Source organism: Dendrobates tinctorius, unplaced genomic scaffold (genome assembly GCF_039654945.1).
Source record: "Dendrobates tinctorius isolate UK_male_01 unplaced genomic scaffold, ASM3965494v1 ptg000250l, whole genome shotgun sequence".
In the NCBI taxonomy this organism is placed as follows: domain Eukaryota; kingdom Metazoa; phylum Chordata; class Amphibia; order Anura; family Dendrobatidae; genus Dendrobates; species Dendrobates tinctorius.
Window position 1 is genome coordinate 37603965 of NW_027361917.1, and position 17455 is coordinate 37621419.

General features: G+C 43.2%; 1 protein-coding gene across 1 annotated transcript in view; it reads left to right on the plus strand.

The window, feature by feature from the left end:
• The window catches only part of YIPF4 (Yip1 domain family member 4), a 73208-nt gene that overhangs the window by 24664 nt on the left and 31089 nt on the right, over positions 1-17455 (plus strand). The window contains exon 2 of the mRNA XM_073557618.1: positions 10941-11094. Within this exon, the coding sequence (XP_073413719.1) occupies positions 10941-11094 (154 nt within the window). The remainder of the gene's footprint in view (positions 1-10940; positions 11095-17455) is intronic.

A 17455-nucleotide genomic window follows, 5' to 3' on the forward strand; every position in this document is an offset into this window, starting at 1 on the left:
CGACGCCTCAGCAGAATCAGTTAGATTCACGGCCAGAAGCCAGGCCTTATCCAACACAGCCAGAAGAGCTATCTGGCTTAAGAGTTGGACGGGCGACACACAGTCAAAAAATAAACTGTGCTCAATTCCCTTCTTGGGAGGCAAGGTCTTCGGGCCCGTACTTGATGACATCTTAGAGAAGGCGTCAGACGAAAAAAAGGTGTTCCCGGAAGAGAAACATAAAAGATACCAGCCCTTTTGTAGACCCCGTTACAACCAGAGAACGGACTACAGGGGGAAGGGGAAATCAGGTCGATGGAGCTACCCCAAAGGAGGTGAGGGTAGAAACAGGAACAGAGATGACATCTTTTCCGGCGCAGGGAGCAGCTCCCGGAAGAAATGACGCCACCAGAGTAGGGGGGCGATTGCTCAAATTCTCCGGAGAATGGCAGAAAGTCACCTCCAGCCCCTGGGTATTACAGGTCATCTCGAAGGGGTACAAAATAGAGTTCAACTCCCTGCCCCCCGAACAGATTTTTAGTAACCAGTTCTCGCCTCAGTTCAGCTTCCCCCATGTGGTTGGACATTCAAGATCTCCTAGAGATAGAAGCGATGACTCCGGTTCCCGCTCAGGAGGAAGGCAGAGGACACTACTCGAGCCTCTTCGCGATTAAAAAAAACCTTTGGGTGAAACCCGAACTAAAATAAACCTCAAACCCCTAAACAAATGGGTAACTTACAGGCGCTTCAAAATGGAATCGATTAAAATCTACGATTCCTCTTCTAGGGAAGGGCGTGGTAATGTGCACGTTAGATCTAAAAAACACGTATTACTATGTCCCTATCCACCCGGATCACCAAAGGTACCTCAGGTTCGCGGTCGAAAGAGACGGCACAATATACCACTATCAATTTCGCTGCCTACCCTTCGGCCTAGCATCAGCCCCGAGTGTCTTCACAAAATAATGATTGAGGTAGTGGCCCACCTAGGGGCCCGAAACATCACGGTGGTCCCGTATTTAGACGACTTCCTGATTATAGCCGATTCAGTAACCCAGCTCAGGGTCGACTGTCAATCCTCAATCTCCACACTGCAGAATTTAGGATGGGTCATAAATTGGTCAAAGTCAGATCTTATACTCAAGCCCAGAATAAAATTCTTGGGGGTCATGTTACTCAGAATGGAGAGTGTCTTATCTACCAGCCGAAAAGCATACCTCGATACCGAAGAAAATTCGTCAGTTCTCAAAGAGTTGGGTATCGGTCAGAGACGCAATGAGAGTCCTGGGGCTGATGACTTCTTGCATTTCCTGTGTCAGATGGAGTCAGTTCCACTCCCGCGACCTGCAACACGCGGTCCTAGCGTCCTGGGACAGAAAACAGTCCTCACTGCACAGCAAGATACGGTTAACCCGCTGGGCTAGAAGATCGCTACTATGATGGACCGTGCCGAGAAACCTAAAGACGGGTGTCTCTTGGGTTCAGACCCCAGAGGTGGTAGTGACAACGGATGCAAGTCTATTCGGCTGGGGCGGACACGTCGCAGGAAAGTACTACCAGGGGCGATGGAGTCCGGAGGACAGCAGAAGATCCTCCAACGTCAGAGAATTACATGCGGTCTGGAAAGTGCTGCTCGTTGCTGGGTCTCACATGAAGAACAAACACGTCAAAATTCTGTCGGACAAAACCACAACAGTGGCCTTTCTCCATCACCAAGGTGCGGACCAAGACATCCAACACTCCAGGCCTTATCAGACCAGATTTTCAGATGGGCAGAGAAAGAAGTCCTCTCAATCTCGGCCGTGCATCTGGAGGGCTCCCAGAACCAGATCGCGGACTTCCTCAGCAGGAGAAGGATAACTGCAACAGACTGGGAGCTCAACGACGAGGTGTTCAGCAGCCTGTGCGACCATTTGGGACAACCAACAGTAGACCTGTTCGCGGACAAAGGGAACGCAAAACTCAGGACCTTTTATTCCCTGAACCCGCTGGGAAATCCGGCAGGAATAGATGCCCTATCACAATCCTGGAGCAGGGGCCTATAGTACGCCTTCCCGCCCCTAGCCCTCATTCCACGAGTCCTCAGGAAAATCTGCAAGGACAGAGCCAGCGTCATATTGGTAGTTCCCTACTGGCCAAGAAGAAGTTGGTTTCTCCTGCTTAGAAAGTTAGCGGACGAGGAACCCGTTCTCCTACCAAGAAGGAAAGATCTCCTCCATCAAGGTCCGGTCCTACATCAAAAACTAGAAGCCTTCCAGCTGTCAGCCTGGATCCTGAGCGGCAGATCCTAAAAGCAAGGGGTCTATCGGACGTAGTCATCTCTACCTTACAAGCAAGTAGGAAACCCGTGACTGCGGCAATATATAATAAAATCTGGAAAAAATTCTGCAGCTTCTTTGGAGAGGAGACAGTCGGAACTGACCAGCCTGACATCCCAAAAATACTCGACTTCTTGCAGGAGGGGTTCAGGAAAGGCCTTAGACCCAGTACTCTGAGAGTGCAGATAGCAGCCTTGAGCGTGTTCTACGACTCAGCTCTGTCGGCACACCCATGGGTAGCCCGGTTCTCAAGAGCAGTACAGAGACTTAAACCTTTAATTAGAGCATGCCACCTTGGGACCTCAACCTAGTCCTCAATATGCTATGCAAACAGCCATATCAGATAGGGGCAGAAATGAGTTTGGGTAATCTCTCTTTCAAAACAGCTTTTTTTAGTGGCAGTCACCTCAGCCAAGAGATTAGGAGAACTGCAGGCCTTATCGACCCGGGATCCCTACTTACAGGTGTTTAGTGACCGCTTAGTCTTAAGACTCGACCCGGCCTTCCTTCCCAAAGTTGTCTCAAACCCCAACATGAATCAGGAGGTAGTACTCCCTTCTTTTTTCCAATCTCCCAAGAATAGCAGGGAAAAAGCCTACCATAACTTGGATGTAAGGAAAACTGTACTCGGGTATCTGGACGCAACCAGACCCTGGAAGCAGGATAGCAACCTCTTCGTCCAATACAGAGGTCCTAACAAGGGGAAGAAGGTGTCAAAATCGACAATAGCAAGGTGGATTAGATCCACTATTAGCAAAGCCTACAGAGCACAGGGTCAGATTCCCCCAGGGAACCTTAGAGCCCACTCAACCAGAGCCATTGCGGCATCATGGGCAGAAGGGGGGGGGGGCTTTGACAGAACAGATCTGCAGGGCAGCGTCTTGGACCAGTCTTAGTACTTTCTCCAAGCACTATAAACTAGACATAGCATCCACACAGCTTGCATTTGGGAGAAAAGTACTCCACGCAGTAGTCCCGCCCTAGGACCAATATACTTTGGTACTTCTCCAGGGTGCTGTCATGTGGTGACCTGGAAAACGGTAATTAGACTTACCAGTAATTGTGTTTCTAGGAATCCATCCTGACAGCACTGTTAGATCCCTCCTGATAATACTTTCCATACAACTGTGATGTAACATGTGTATGAAGAATGTTGTTTAAATAAAGTCTATATTTGCATCAATTCAGAGGTGTTACTTTGTGAAATCACTGAGGGATGGTAGGGGGAGGATCCTTTTAAACTCTCGTGGTTTCCTGTCCCACTACGGATGAGAAGGACGTCCTCCAGGGTGCTGTCAGGATGGATTCCGTTTTTTCATCTATATTTTATTGTTTGCATTAATATAATTGTGTTCTTGCTGTTCTCATATAAAGATCACTGATAAAAGGGATGTAATAGTATTACCCAGGTAGCTTATTGGTGGCAGTGCTTCTGCATTGGGAAACACCGCACTCAATATCAGTGCTGTATTCAGGTCTAATATAATCAGTTCCTTGTCACAGTATATGGGTCTCTTGCACAGTGCCCATTCATAATTTAATTACCGTATTTGGGTTGTACAATACTCAGACAACCCTGTCTCAAGCAATATGTTTCCCCCCATATGAAATAAGTTACATTCGCCTCCAGTGGAACATCGGAGCTTGTGTAGCCTAATGTGGCTGCAAGGCTTGCATTAATCAGCAGCCGCTTCACACTGCTTCCTTGGGACAAAACTGATATCTGGAGGAAGTGAGAGAGGAGCAGTTGTCACAACTCTGGGTGTCCGTTTTGTCCAGAGGAAGTGAGAGTGAAGTGGTCACTGATTGGCTGCAGGGATTGCATGACATAATGTTATGCAAGCCCTGGTACCCCACCAGAGGTGAGTATAACTGTTATTTTTATATAGGGCAAACAGATTAATTGAAAATAGGTTGTTTGTGTAGTGGATAACACCTTTAACATAATGTTGGCGCTAAAGGGTTAACCTATTACAATGACTTAAATCGGTTTTGTAAAGGGAGTCTGTAGCCAGATTTCACATTTCAAACTTTATACATTACTAAAAAGATTTCTTAGACCTTATAAGACTGTTGTAGTGACTTTGAAAATCTGTTACAATATCTGTACAATCCAAAGGTTACAGAGTTTGTTGCCCACAGATGCTGGTGCAATCAGCCTGGGGTGGTGTCATGTGCACTTGATTTCTATCAGCCCTGTGTTTGATATTGAAATTGTCCATTTTGCTTCTGAGCACTTCAGTACGTCCTAAGAGGAAGTAAAGCGGCAACTTGTATTTCTGTTTTCCAGTGTTGTAACCACAAGAGTTAGTTGTAAGCTTGTGTACACAGGTGTTAGTACATGAAGCCCTGGGATTACTGTCATTGCTCACCACCCCTGAAAGGGCAGCTTTGCTGGCAATCATGTCAGGCTTTTGCAGCAGGGCATTTGACTGCTACTGATGAGGACATCCCAGGGGAGGACTCATTATACAGCATCATCTGGCACTGATGGCTTATATTAACCCTTAAACGTAGGAGCTTTTCGTTGTTTTTTAGCCTCCCTTTCCAAAAGCCCCACCTTCCAATATTTATGCTTATCACTCCTCCATAATGACTATTCCACTTCACAACACTTGTCTTGGCTATTGGGTTATTTCTGTGCTGTCTTGTGTATAAATGTTATCCTTCAGCTTTTGTATTAGTCAATACCTGATGTAGAGACCTGAGTAGTCTCGAAAGCTTGCAACTTGTTACCATCTTTTCAGTTAGCCATTAAAAGGTATCAACCACCGAGGACTCACAATTCTAAATATTCTTCTTTCCAAAAGCCATACATTTTTATTTTTGCTATCAACATAAGACTTATTTTTTGCAAGAAGAGTTGTGGTTTTGAATGACAGTTATTTTCCTTATCATTAATGTTGTTTTTACAGGCATTGAGTGCGTTAAACATGACCTGCAGCAGTTTACGTCAAGTAGCATTATGTGAATAATTAACATATGCACCATGATTCATTAAGACTAGCGCTTTATATGCCAGCTGTAAGGAAGGGTCTGATGCAGTAAGATGTCCCAAACTCATGAAGAGGCATGTAACTCATATTGAATTTAGTGTAAAATTGGTCACTGTAAGAAAGTACTCCAGTCAGGCATTGGGTTACATTTGTTATAATTAACACCCCTTTTGTGGTGCTTGGTGATGCACACTCCCAGCTCAGCACTATCCACTTACCTGAAATTTGGCGGAACTGGCTGGGACTGGTATACAACCCCCAAAATCGCAACTATGGCTAGCTCAACAATTTTGTAACCTTTCAAAACAATTTTCCACCAGAATTGTTACACATGATGAGTCAGCTCTGTAGGTTATAGTAGTTTAAATCAATTGTGAACTTTGTAAAAGACAAAGTTCGGTATGTATCTCCATTTTCTGAAAGCCATAAGTTTTTTATTTTGAGGTTGATAGACCTGTATAGCTTGTTCTTTGCTTGGTGAGCTTTTGTGTATTAGTTTGTACAGTATTTTCTTTCTTCCTATTGCATTTTTAGGGGGAGAGACAGCAACCAACGAAGGTTAACATGACTTTTTTTTTGCTTGAATACAAAATTATTTAATAGATTAAACTCTTACTGATACGTAAACAAACAGGTGTTTATTTTGTGGGTGGTTATTGTTTGTTTTGTTTTTTTTTCAGATTTGGAAAAGGAAGGTAGGACTGTGATTGAAACATCTGTCTGAGCTTTGTAGGTGTAAGAATATGGTGACAATAGGATCATGGGAAGGGAGGTGATGGGCTTCATACGGTACGCCACATGTTGGGAAGAAGTTAAATGATGTGGTCAGTTTTTGCTAGTCTTGCTTTGATTTTTATTTTTTTAACACTCTTTGGGTTTGGGACTGGACTTACCGTAATTTTTTTTACTTTTTACTCCCTTTTTTGTTTTTTACAACAGCCATGTTTTTTTTTTATTTTTCAGTTGACATAGCTATGTCAAGTTTTTTTTTTTTTTCTGGATGAGGTGTAGTTTTGAGTGACACGATTAATTTTACCATTATCACGTACTGAAAAAATGGAATAAAAACCCAAGGGTTATGAAACTGCGGAAAAAAAACCCTACAATTTCATCATTGTACGATATATTAATCCTTTTTATTACATATTTGGGAGGACGGTGTTAAACGAAAAACTGCAAACCTGGTGTTTTTGATTTTTTTTTTTTTTTTTGTTGTTGACGGCATTCGACCTTTGTTTTAAATAATTTTATATGCTAGTAGTTCAAACTTCTTTTAACGCAGTGATATAAAATAATTTTTTAAATGTAGTGTAAAATTGGGAAAGGGGATGCGTTTTAAACTTTACATTTTATTTATTTTTTTAATTTCTTTGTAAAACACTTTTTTTTTTTCATCTAGTCCACTGAAGGGAATTGTACATTTGGTGAAAATTTCAGATTTTTAACACTTAATTTTTATGCCCTTAAACTAGAATTCTGTCACATAAAATAGTGATAAATAGCATTCCCCACGTGTCTACTTTTCATCAGAACAATTTTTGAAAAATATTTTTTTTTGCTAGGAAGTTAGAAGGGTTAAAAGTTGACCAGCGAATTCTCACCTTTCCAACAAAGTTTTCAAAACCATTTTTCTTAGGGACCACCTCACATTTGAAGTGACTTTGAACAGCCTATATGACAGCAAATACCCAAATGTGACACTGTTCTAAAAACTGCACCCGTCAAAGTGCTCAAAACCACGTTCAAGAAGTTTTATTTTAACCTTCAGGCGCTTCACAGGATACAGTATTTTTCAGACTATAAGACTCACCTAGGTTTTAGAGGTGGAAAGTAGAAAAACAATTGAAGTAAAAAATGTTGTCAATTCTGTACTAATATTCCCCATCCTGGTATATATATGTACCCAATCCAGGAGACATGGCCCCCTCATCAATATTCTGGTATATATGGTCCCCTCATCCCTATCCTAGTATATATATTCCCCTCATCCCCATTCTAGTATGCATGGCTCCCCACATCCTCATTCTAGTGGTATGCGTGGCCCCCCTCATCCCCATCCTGGTAATCGTGGCCCCCTCATCCCCATCCAGGTGTGTGTGGCCCCCATCAGAAAAATATAAAAAAAAATACCATTCTACTTTAGCTTCCCTGCGCTCTCTCGCAGCATCCTGTTCTGATGCCAGCCGCTGATTTATGCTTGTAAGGCTGTGTGCACACGTAGCGATTTTTAAGCGTTTTTGCCGTGAAAACGCTTAAAAATCGTGTACAGAACGCCCCCCATGCATTCCTATGGCATTCCGCACATGCTGTGCTAATGCTGCGCTTTTTTCCGCGGCGGAATCGCATCGCGGAAAAAATCGCAGCATGCTCATTCTTTTGTGCGGAATCGCAAAGAATTGCCGCGATTCCGCACCCATAGGAATGCATGAGAATGGCTTACTTCCCGCATGTGGCTATGCCCACCATGCGGGAAGTTAAGCGTCTCATGTGCGATTGGTACCCACGGTGTGGAGGAGAGGAGACTGTCCTCCAGGCCCTGGGTACCATACCCCTGTAAAAAAAAGAATAAAAAATCGGGGTATATTTACCTTCCGACGTCCCGCGCTGCATTCCCGGCCTAGCGTTCCCAGTAATGCCTTGCGGCAAGGTCCTGTGATGACGTAGTCTCGCGTGACTCTAGCGGTCTCGCGAGATCGCTATAGCAACGCGAGACTACGTCATCACAGGTCTCGCAAGGCATTACTGGGAACGCTGTGGCCCAGGAATGCAGTGCGGGACGCCGGAAGGTAAATATACACCGATTTTTTTTTTTTTTTTTTTTTGCATTTTAACATCCTATCTTTTACTATTGAAGCCGCATAGGCGGCCTCAATAGTAAAAACCTGGTCACACTTGTCAAACACTATGTTTGACGAGTGTGACCAACCTGTCAATCACTTTCCAAGCAATGCTTCAAATCGCTTGGAAAGTGCTTGAATAACGCACGCGAAAATCGCGGCAAAATCGCGATCATAATCGCGGTGAAATCGCGCGGAAAAAAACGCTCGATTTCTGGGAAGGAGTCCGGTTTTTAGTGAGCGTTTTAAAACGCTACGTGTGCACATAGCCTAAGAAGCACATGGCATTGACGTCATGCGCTGCTTACAAGCCGAGGACAGATGCCAGAATACTCACTGATCCCCCACATCTAGGAATATGAGCTTGAGGATCAGTGAATATTCAGTTCTCCTTACTAGCAGGCAGACTGTTAGCCGCAGTCGCCGGCAATGTGGAAGGAAAAAATTAGCATTTAACTTTTTTTTTCACAAATATTTTACGTTAGACCCAGTTTTTTTAGGTTTTTTTTTTTTTTCACAAGAGTAACAGGAGGGAATGGACCCCAGAATATGTGCAATTTCTCCTGAGTGTTCCGATACCCCATATGTGGGGGCGAAAAGTGTTGGGACACACTGCAGGGTTCGGAAGGGAAGGAGCATCATTGATACCACATTTATATTGGCTTTGTGTGTCAAAATGACGTTTTAAGTTATACCAGGTTTTTTTTACATTTGACTTTTTGACCACGTATTATTCCACTTTTTGTTAGGTGGTATGAGGAAAATATATATACCGTAAATATTTTTAATTATTTTCATTTTTTTATTAAATAGTTTTAGAATTTTTTTTTTTTTAATTTTGTCTCATTATGCAATTCTCACTTTTACTGCCCTTATCGCTGCTATAAGCCATTGCAATGGTTTATAACGGTCAGCTCTGTATTGACACATGTAGTCAGTCTAGTAATACAAGCAAACTTGCAACACTTGCACAAGTACCACACCGCGCTGCAGATACACACTGACACTTTGTGGGATACGAAACGACAGCCCATGTGTGTATATAGACCTGGGTGATGGGACTGTTCTCTGCATCTCCATGGAATCCCTCACCCCACCCCAGGGACAAGCACATGAAGAAGTGTGGCCCCTTCCACAGTCACCAAACTCCCTGAGTCCTGAAGTCCATTTACAGTCACAGACCATACCTGAGGCCCTTGCCAGGTTGAGGCACAGCGCTGCAGGCAGGGTAGGCAAAGTAGGAGTTATATTAAATGCTGTAGTCCATTGGTTCTAGGACCTGGTCAGTTTCACCATCTCTCTGTTCCTAGGTGCTGCTTTATTCTCTCCTCTGGTTCATGGGGACCTGGTTCACCTCCATGCTTCGAGAATCTGTTTATACTGCTGTAGGTCTATGGGTTTCCCATATTTCTTAGGCTAGTTGCACATTATGTCTGCGCACTTAAACTGTAAGCTATGTCGGGAGCTTTTCCTGATGTATACTATAACGTTCCCATCCTAAATGTGGCCACTGTTGGGCACACACCTCCTGAGTGTATGTGCTCGACAATGGCCACAAACATGGTGTGGGATCTAGCCTAAATCACAGCAGGACTAGTCGCTAACACACAGGAGATCAAGGGAGAGTCTGAGGCAATGAGGAGAAGCAAGTGCACCTGGGAAATGTAGTTTTGGAAGATAAGAATAGGACCACCCATTTTGCTCCTTAAAGCTGGTGTAAAAGGCACAAAGGTGCAAGAAATAATTGGTATATTGTTCATGGTCTGTATATTAACAATACATATCCATCTACAGTGTTATTTGAAAAATAATGCAATTGAGGGAATAACCCTTTAAATGCCAATAATGAAAGCCCCAGAATTTATTTTTTTAGGCCACAGTACAACATCCCCTATAACAAATAAAAAGCAGTTAAAACAAGCCCTCTTAGGCCTCTTTCACACATTAGTCTTTTAGAATTAGTCACAATCCGTCAGTGTTGAAAAAACGGATCCTGTGCAGATTGTAAAAAACTGTTGCACCGGATTCGTCGAAGCAGCAGTTGTAGGAATTTTAAAGGAACAGAATTCTGGGGAAGAGAGAATTTTTATGTGCCAGAATGCCTGTGGGGGTTAAATTAAAGGAAGAGAAATTGTTCCGGGCATGCTCAGTTTGAAAAAACGGAATCCAGCGACGGATTCTGTCTTTTGACGGACAGCGACGGATCCTGCGCCCATAGGCTTCCATTATAGCCAACGACGGACAGCGCAGGATCCGTCGCTGTCCGACTTTTCGACGTACACAAAAAACGTTACTTTATCCGTTGTCTCCGGCTGACGGACAGAGAATTTATGACGGATCCGTCAAATGACGGATGAAACGGACGGCCATCCGTCACAATCCGTCGCTAATATAAGTCTATGAGAAAAAAACGGATCCAGTGGCATCATTCACTGGATCCGTTTTTTTCAAAAAAGGACGAATTGTGACTGATGGCAAAAAACTGATGTGTGAAAGAGGCCTTACCACTCCATCAACCGAAAAATGTTACTGGTCTCAGAAAATGTGTGTGTATGTATATATGCATATTTAAAATATACACTTATAAAAAATGTAAATCTTGTTGCGGTAATTTGGTATTGCTGAAATTGTTGTGTCCTGGGGAATCGTATGGTCATATAATAGCACAGTGAAGCCAGAACCTAAAACAACGTCAGACTTGTGTTTTTTTTTTTTTTTTTTTTTTTCAAACGATCAAAAGGACGGTGACGGTAAACGTAAAGTTATCTTTCAAATTAATTACGGTAACTTAGTATATCTTCTTTCTTTAGACCTCAGTGGTTCCATAGCTGCACCTGATGTAAAGTTAAACCTTGGTGAAGATTTCACGAGAGAATCAACAGCAACAACATTTCTACGACAAAGAGGCTATGGATGGTTGCTAGAAGTGGAAGAAAATGACCCTGAAGACAATAAGCCTCTTTTGTAAGTGTTTGCTCAGGTTGTGATTTTTTTTTTTTCCCTTGGTATTCTGTACGTTTTGCCTATGTATTATATGTAGGCTTAATGTGACCATAATAACCCATACAATATGTAAGATTTTATTGTCTTCAAGAGCTAAAGTGAAAATCCAGCTTCATAATGGAGGAAACTGTAAGGACTGAGTGGGCGTGTTACTTCAGGCAAATTGTTACTAAAGTGAACAGGAGCCATAAAGCAAAGATCTCCGTATTCCACAACACCTATTATTTCTTATTTCACATCAAATCTATAATAGCTAAATCTTGGACGTTAAATACAACATTTTCCATAGAAGAGCTGAAATTATAGTAACTGTAATTGCTCATATATTATGGAAAGCACAGTGCCTGCTCTCTCCAATAAGACCGGTGCTTTGGGCTTCAAATTGACCAATTGTCTCATAAATATTTGTCACCCAAGCCTTTGACGATAACAATCTCGTCTATATTATGAGACTCCACTTACACTAGTTTGTACATAACAATACATTTGTGCTCTGATCACTAAAACAGGGTTGGGGAAGCTTTTTTGTGCCGTGATCCATTTGGATTTTCATACCATCATCTGCAGGATATACAAGATTGTCAACTTAAATTATCCTGCTATATTTGGTAAAACATTTATTTAACTCAAATATGATAGCTGTAACTGCTTCTCTTTGGTGTGGTTGTGATGTTACGTAGTATGGATGATGATGTTATTCGTAACCGCTTTTACAGGTTTGCGTCACTGTGGAGCGCAGTCGACTCTTTGAAATAGATTTTGTTAATATCTGATCTCAGTAATGTCCCCAACACCGATGTATATTACACTGCATGTCTCCTCACAGTGGGAAATACAGAACAGCTCACATCATGTTTGTAGAACTCAAGTAATGGGAGGTCTGCTGTATACATCACATAGGAGACACTGAGACTGATATATACATCACATAGAATACACTGAGGTTGCTGTGTAAACATCTTATATGATACACTGGGGTATGTGCAACAAATTAGCAATAGTGGAGTCAAAAAAAGTCATATAAAAAGAAAAAAGTTCAATATAGTACAGCAGTAAAAGTTATATATACCAGATACACACACATATATAAATATATATATATATATATATATATATGTGTGTGTATATATATATATATATATATATATATATATATATATATATATATATATATACACTCACTGGCCACTTTATTAGGTACACCTGTCCAACTGTGTGTTAAGACTTAATTTCTAATCAGCCAATCACATGGCGGCAACTCAGTGCATTTAGGCATGTAGACATGGTCAAGACAATCTCCTGCAGTTCAAACCGAGCATCAGTATGGGGAAGAAAGGTGATTTGAGTGCCTTTGAACGTGGCATGATTGTTGGTGCCAGAAGGGCTGGTCTGAGAATTTCAGAAACTGCTGATCTACTGGGATTTTCACGCACAACCATCTCTAGGGTTTACAGAGAATGGTCCGAAAAAGAAAAAAAATCCAGTGAGCGGCAGTTCTGTGGCCGGAAATGCCATGTTGATGCCAGAGGTCAGAGGAGAATGGGCAGACTGGTTCGAGCTGATAGAAAGGCAACAGTGACTCAAATTGCCACCCGTTACAACCAAGGTAGGCAGAAGAGCATCTCTGAACGCACAGTGCGTCGAACTTTGAGGCAGATGGGCTACAGCAGCAGAAGACCACACTGGGTACCACTCCTCTCAGCTAAGAACAGGAAACTGAGGCTACAATTTGCACAAGCTCATCGAAATTGGACAGTAGAAGATTGCAAAAACGTTGCCTGGTCTGATGAGTCTCGATTTCTGCTGCGACATTCGGATGGTAGGGTCAGAATTTGGCGTAAACAACATGAAAGCATGGATCCATCCTGCCTTGTATCAACGGTTCAGGCTGGTGGTGGTGGTGTCATGGTGTGGGGAATTTTTTCTGGGCACTCTTTGGGCCCCTTGGTACCAATTGAGCATCGTTGCAACGCCACAGCCTACCTGAGTATTGTTGCTGACCATGTCCATCCCTTTATGACCACAATGTACCCAACATCTGATGGCTACTTTCAGCAGGATAATGCGTCATGTCATAAAGCTCGAATCATCTCAGATTGGTTTCTTGAACATGACAATGAGTTTACTGTACTCAAATGGCCTCCTCAGTCACCAGATCTCAATCCAATAGAGCATCTTTGGGATGTGGTGGAACGGGAGATTCGCATCAGGGATGTGCAGCCGACAAATCTGCGCCAACTGTGTGATGCCATCATGTCAATATGGTCCAAAATCTCTGAGGAATGCTTCCAGCACCTTGTTGAATCTCTGCCACGAAGAATTGAGGCAGTTCTGAAGGCAAAAGGGGGTCCAACCCCTTACTAGCATGGTGTACCTAATAAAGTGGCCAGTGAGTGTGTGTATATATATATATATATATATATATATATATATATATATATATATATATATATATATATATATACTGGCTAACCAAAGATAGATCCTCACCTGTCATGGTTGCAGCGTGTCAAGATAGAATTAAAGGGCCGCCGGGAGTTTGTTATCCCCAGGAATCTTCCCAGGGGCTGGAGGAAATGCCATTGCAAGCTGTAAATGCCTGAAGGTTCCCCACCCTTGCCTTAAAATATATCTGCTAAGTTTTGGTTTATACTTTTCCTTATTTATTGTTTTTATCTTTTTTATATTTGTTTTTCAGTTTCCTCAATTCCACCATTTTCATATATTTCAGACTAATTTATAAATCACAGAGCTGAATTCTAATGGTGAATGAGTTGTACTGTATCTATCGTACAGTGAATTTTACTGTATTGCCATGAATAAAAACAGTATTGTGCAAAGGTTTTTGGCAGGTTTGGAAAAATTGTTGCAATGTAAGAATAATCTTTAAAAAAATTAGAAGTGTATGCACTGTATATAATAATTTAGTGAACTCGCTGGATTGAATAACCTTATTCCATTGTTTGTTACTTTGTATTTTAAGAAAAATTCAGGCAATATTCTACTAGCTCTATAAAAGCAACAAAGTAATGAAGTGGCAGATTTAAAACAAGTGTGTCACAGTTTTGACGTGGCAAAAGTGCTAACAGCACCAGACAGCAGTATTCCTTGCTTTTTGGAAACTATGGGAAGATTTGCAAAAGTAACAAATAGCATGAGAATATTGTTATCTCTCTCTGCTTCTCACACACACCCTCCTTCCTACATGGGGGTGGTCTTTTTTGTCCTTTCTCAAGCTCAGAGGCCTGGGAGTTTGCGGGTTCTTCGCAGGATCTTAGTTGTTCCCAGCATTGCGCTTTTCTGGACAGAGAGAGCGTTCAGATATTGTAGACATTTTCCTAACTTAGGAGTCACTGCACCAAGTGCTCCTATCACCACTGGAATCACAGTTGCCTTCACCTTCCACATCTTCTCCAGTTCTCATTTGAGGCCCTGGTATTTCTCCAACTTCTCATATTCCTTCTTTCTGATGTTGCTGTCACTTGGCACTGCCACATCTATTATCTTTGCTGTCTTCTGATCCTTGTCTACTATCACAATGTCTGGTTGGTTAGCCAACACCTGCTTATCTGTCTGGATCTTGAAGTCCCACAGGATTTTAGCTCTTCCATTCTCCACCACTTTTTCTGGTGACTCCCACCTGGATTTAGGGGGACTTAGCCCATATGCTGTGCAGATGTTCCTGTATACAATTCACGCTACTTGGTTGTGGCATTCGGTATACACTGTTCGTGCTTGCATTTTGCATCCAGCCACTATGTGTTGGACTGTTTCTGAGGTATCTTTGCATAGTCTCCACCTTGGCTCTTGTGTGGTAGATTCTTGCTTTTTTGGATTTGGTACTTAATGCTTGCTCTTGTGCCGGTATGCTGTCTCAGAGTCCAGCTTTCTCCAGCTATTGGTAGGCTTTCTCCATGTCAGCCACTTCCTTTATCTGTCGATGGTACTTCCCATGCAGCGGCTTGTCTTGTCATGGCACATCTCATCTTTTGGTGCCATTTTTCTGATGTATTCCTGGATACTCCTTGTTTCATCCGTGATGGTGGCTTGTTTGCTTATCAAGCCTTGACCACCTACTTTCTCTGGGTATACAATTTTGGATGTTAGACAAAGGGTGGAGACCTTCATGCATTGTGAGGAGCTTTCAGGTTTTCATATCTGCAGCTTCCATCTCTTCTTTTGGCCAGCACACTATGCCAGCAGGGGTATCTGTTAACTGGCAGGGCATATGTATTGATGGCGCAGATTTTATTCTTCTCATTGAGCTGGCTTTTCTGGCCCTGTCTTACCCTTTGATGTTATTTGGATGTTGCTACTTCCTTGCCTCCTCATAATGGTTACCGTATCCCTGTGGAATGCCGAGGTACTTGTAGCATGTCTGTAAATCTACTTTGTGCCCTCCTGGTAATTCCACTCCTTCAGCCTTGACTACCTTGCCTCTCTTTATTACCAACCGGCCGCACTTCTGCAGTTCGAAGGACATCCTGATGTCTTCGCTGTAGAACCTTGTCAGGTGGATCAGTGAATTGATGTCTTGTTCACAGGGCTGTGGAGTTGGTAAGCCAAACCTGCGACTCTGACTCCTCAATTTCCCTTACACCGACTCTGACAACACAACTCCGACTCCCACATATATTGCTTATATTTAAGTGAAAAATTTATTGTAGTACAATGTGAACATCAGACATTTAATAATTTTTATGATACAATAATCAAGATATTTAGATAGAACATAATATATATTTATTGGAATACAACTTTAGAACACAAACTGTAATAAATTGTAAATATGTAAAACACTTGTCAGGAACACCGCACTGCACTTGCTCACTGTGTCAGTGCGGGTGTCCTGAGTACAAAGACAGTACTCACAGATAGCTGTGGAGCAGGGCAGCAGCGGTGACGATGCGTGCTTCAGAGTATCAGGACCTGAAGCACATGACTGCTGGGGGCGTGGCCTAAGCGCCACAGATCTAGGAGCTGCAGGGAAACTCCTAGAAAGGTAACTACGGGGCAATTTTACCAAGGGGCATAGACAGAGACAGAAACCAGACGAAGCCAGGGTCAAAGCACCAGATAGCAATACAGTACCACGGGGTTTAGACAGAAAGGATAGTCAGGACGTAGCAATAGGTCAGAAAACCAGAACGGGCAATAGACGGTACAATAGGGACAAACTGTAACGGAGTAACGATAGCCAAGCCAGGAGGTCAGAACCGGAGAAGACAGTAGTACCAAAGCGAGAGACGGAGTACAGAGTGAGGGATCAGGCTGGGTCATACACGGGAATCAAACAAGCAACGCAGAATACACGCACACCAGGGGTCAGACACACCAGAACAACAGTATAGCTGACAGAGAACCCTGGTAAAGAGTGAGTATAAATACCCCTCCCAGATCCAGAAAGAGGCCACGAACACTTAACCCTGTGAGTGCAGGGCAAGAACCCTGTTCAAACCATGACACTACCCCCCTCTTAATGGGGGGCCACTGGACCCCCAGGCTTGTCTGGGTATCTGGCGTGGAAAGCCCGCACCAGACGATCGGCATGCACCGAACTGGCCGGAACCCATGACCGATCCTCCAGAGAGTACCCCTTCCAGTGTATCAGATACTGGAGTCTCCGGCGCACCCACCGGGAGTCAACAATGCGCCCTACTTCATACTCCAGCTGCCCCTCTACCAGCACTGGCGGAGCATTTGATGAGGGATCCTCTCTCACCGTCCCCACAGGCTTTAACAGGGACCTGTGGAAGACATTAGAAATTTTAAAGGAGGTGGGCAGCTGCAGTCGGTAGGCTACTGGGTTAACAACCTCCACAACTTTGTATGGGCCAATAAACTTGGGGCCCAGCTTTATAGAAGGTATCCTAAGCTTGATATTGCGGGTGGATAGCCACACCTTCTCCCCTACTGCAAATGCTGGACCTGGCCCCCTCCTCCTGTCAGCAAACCGCTTATAGTTTTCCTGGGCCTTGGAAATATTCCTCTGAACCTCCCTCCAAAGAATTCTAAGACGTTGTGTCACATCCTCAGCACCAGGACAACCTGAATCCATACGGGAAAACTCTCCAAAATGTGGGTTAAAGCCATAGTTGACCTGAAAAGGAGACTTCCCAGTAGACTGACTCACACGACCGTTGAATGCAAACTCTGCCATGGGCAATACCTCACACCAGTCCTCCTGCCTGGAAGAGGCCAAGCATCTCAGAATCTGCTCCAACGATTGGTTCGTGCGCTCCGTCTGTCCATTAGACTCTGGGTGGTAGGCAGAGGAGAAGGACAACGAAATCCCCAGCTTTTTGCAAAAAGCCCTCCAGAA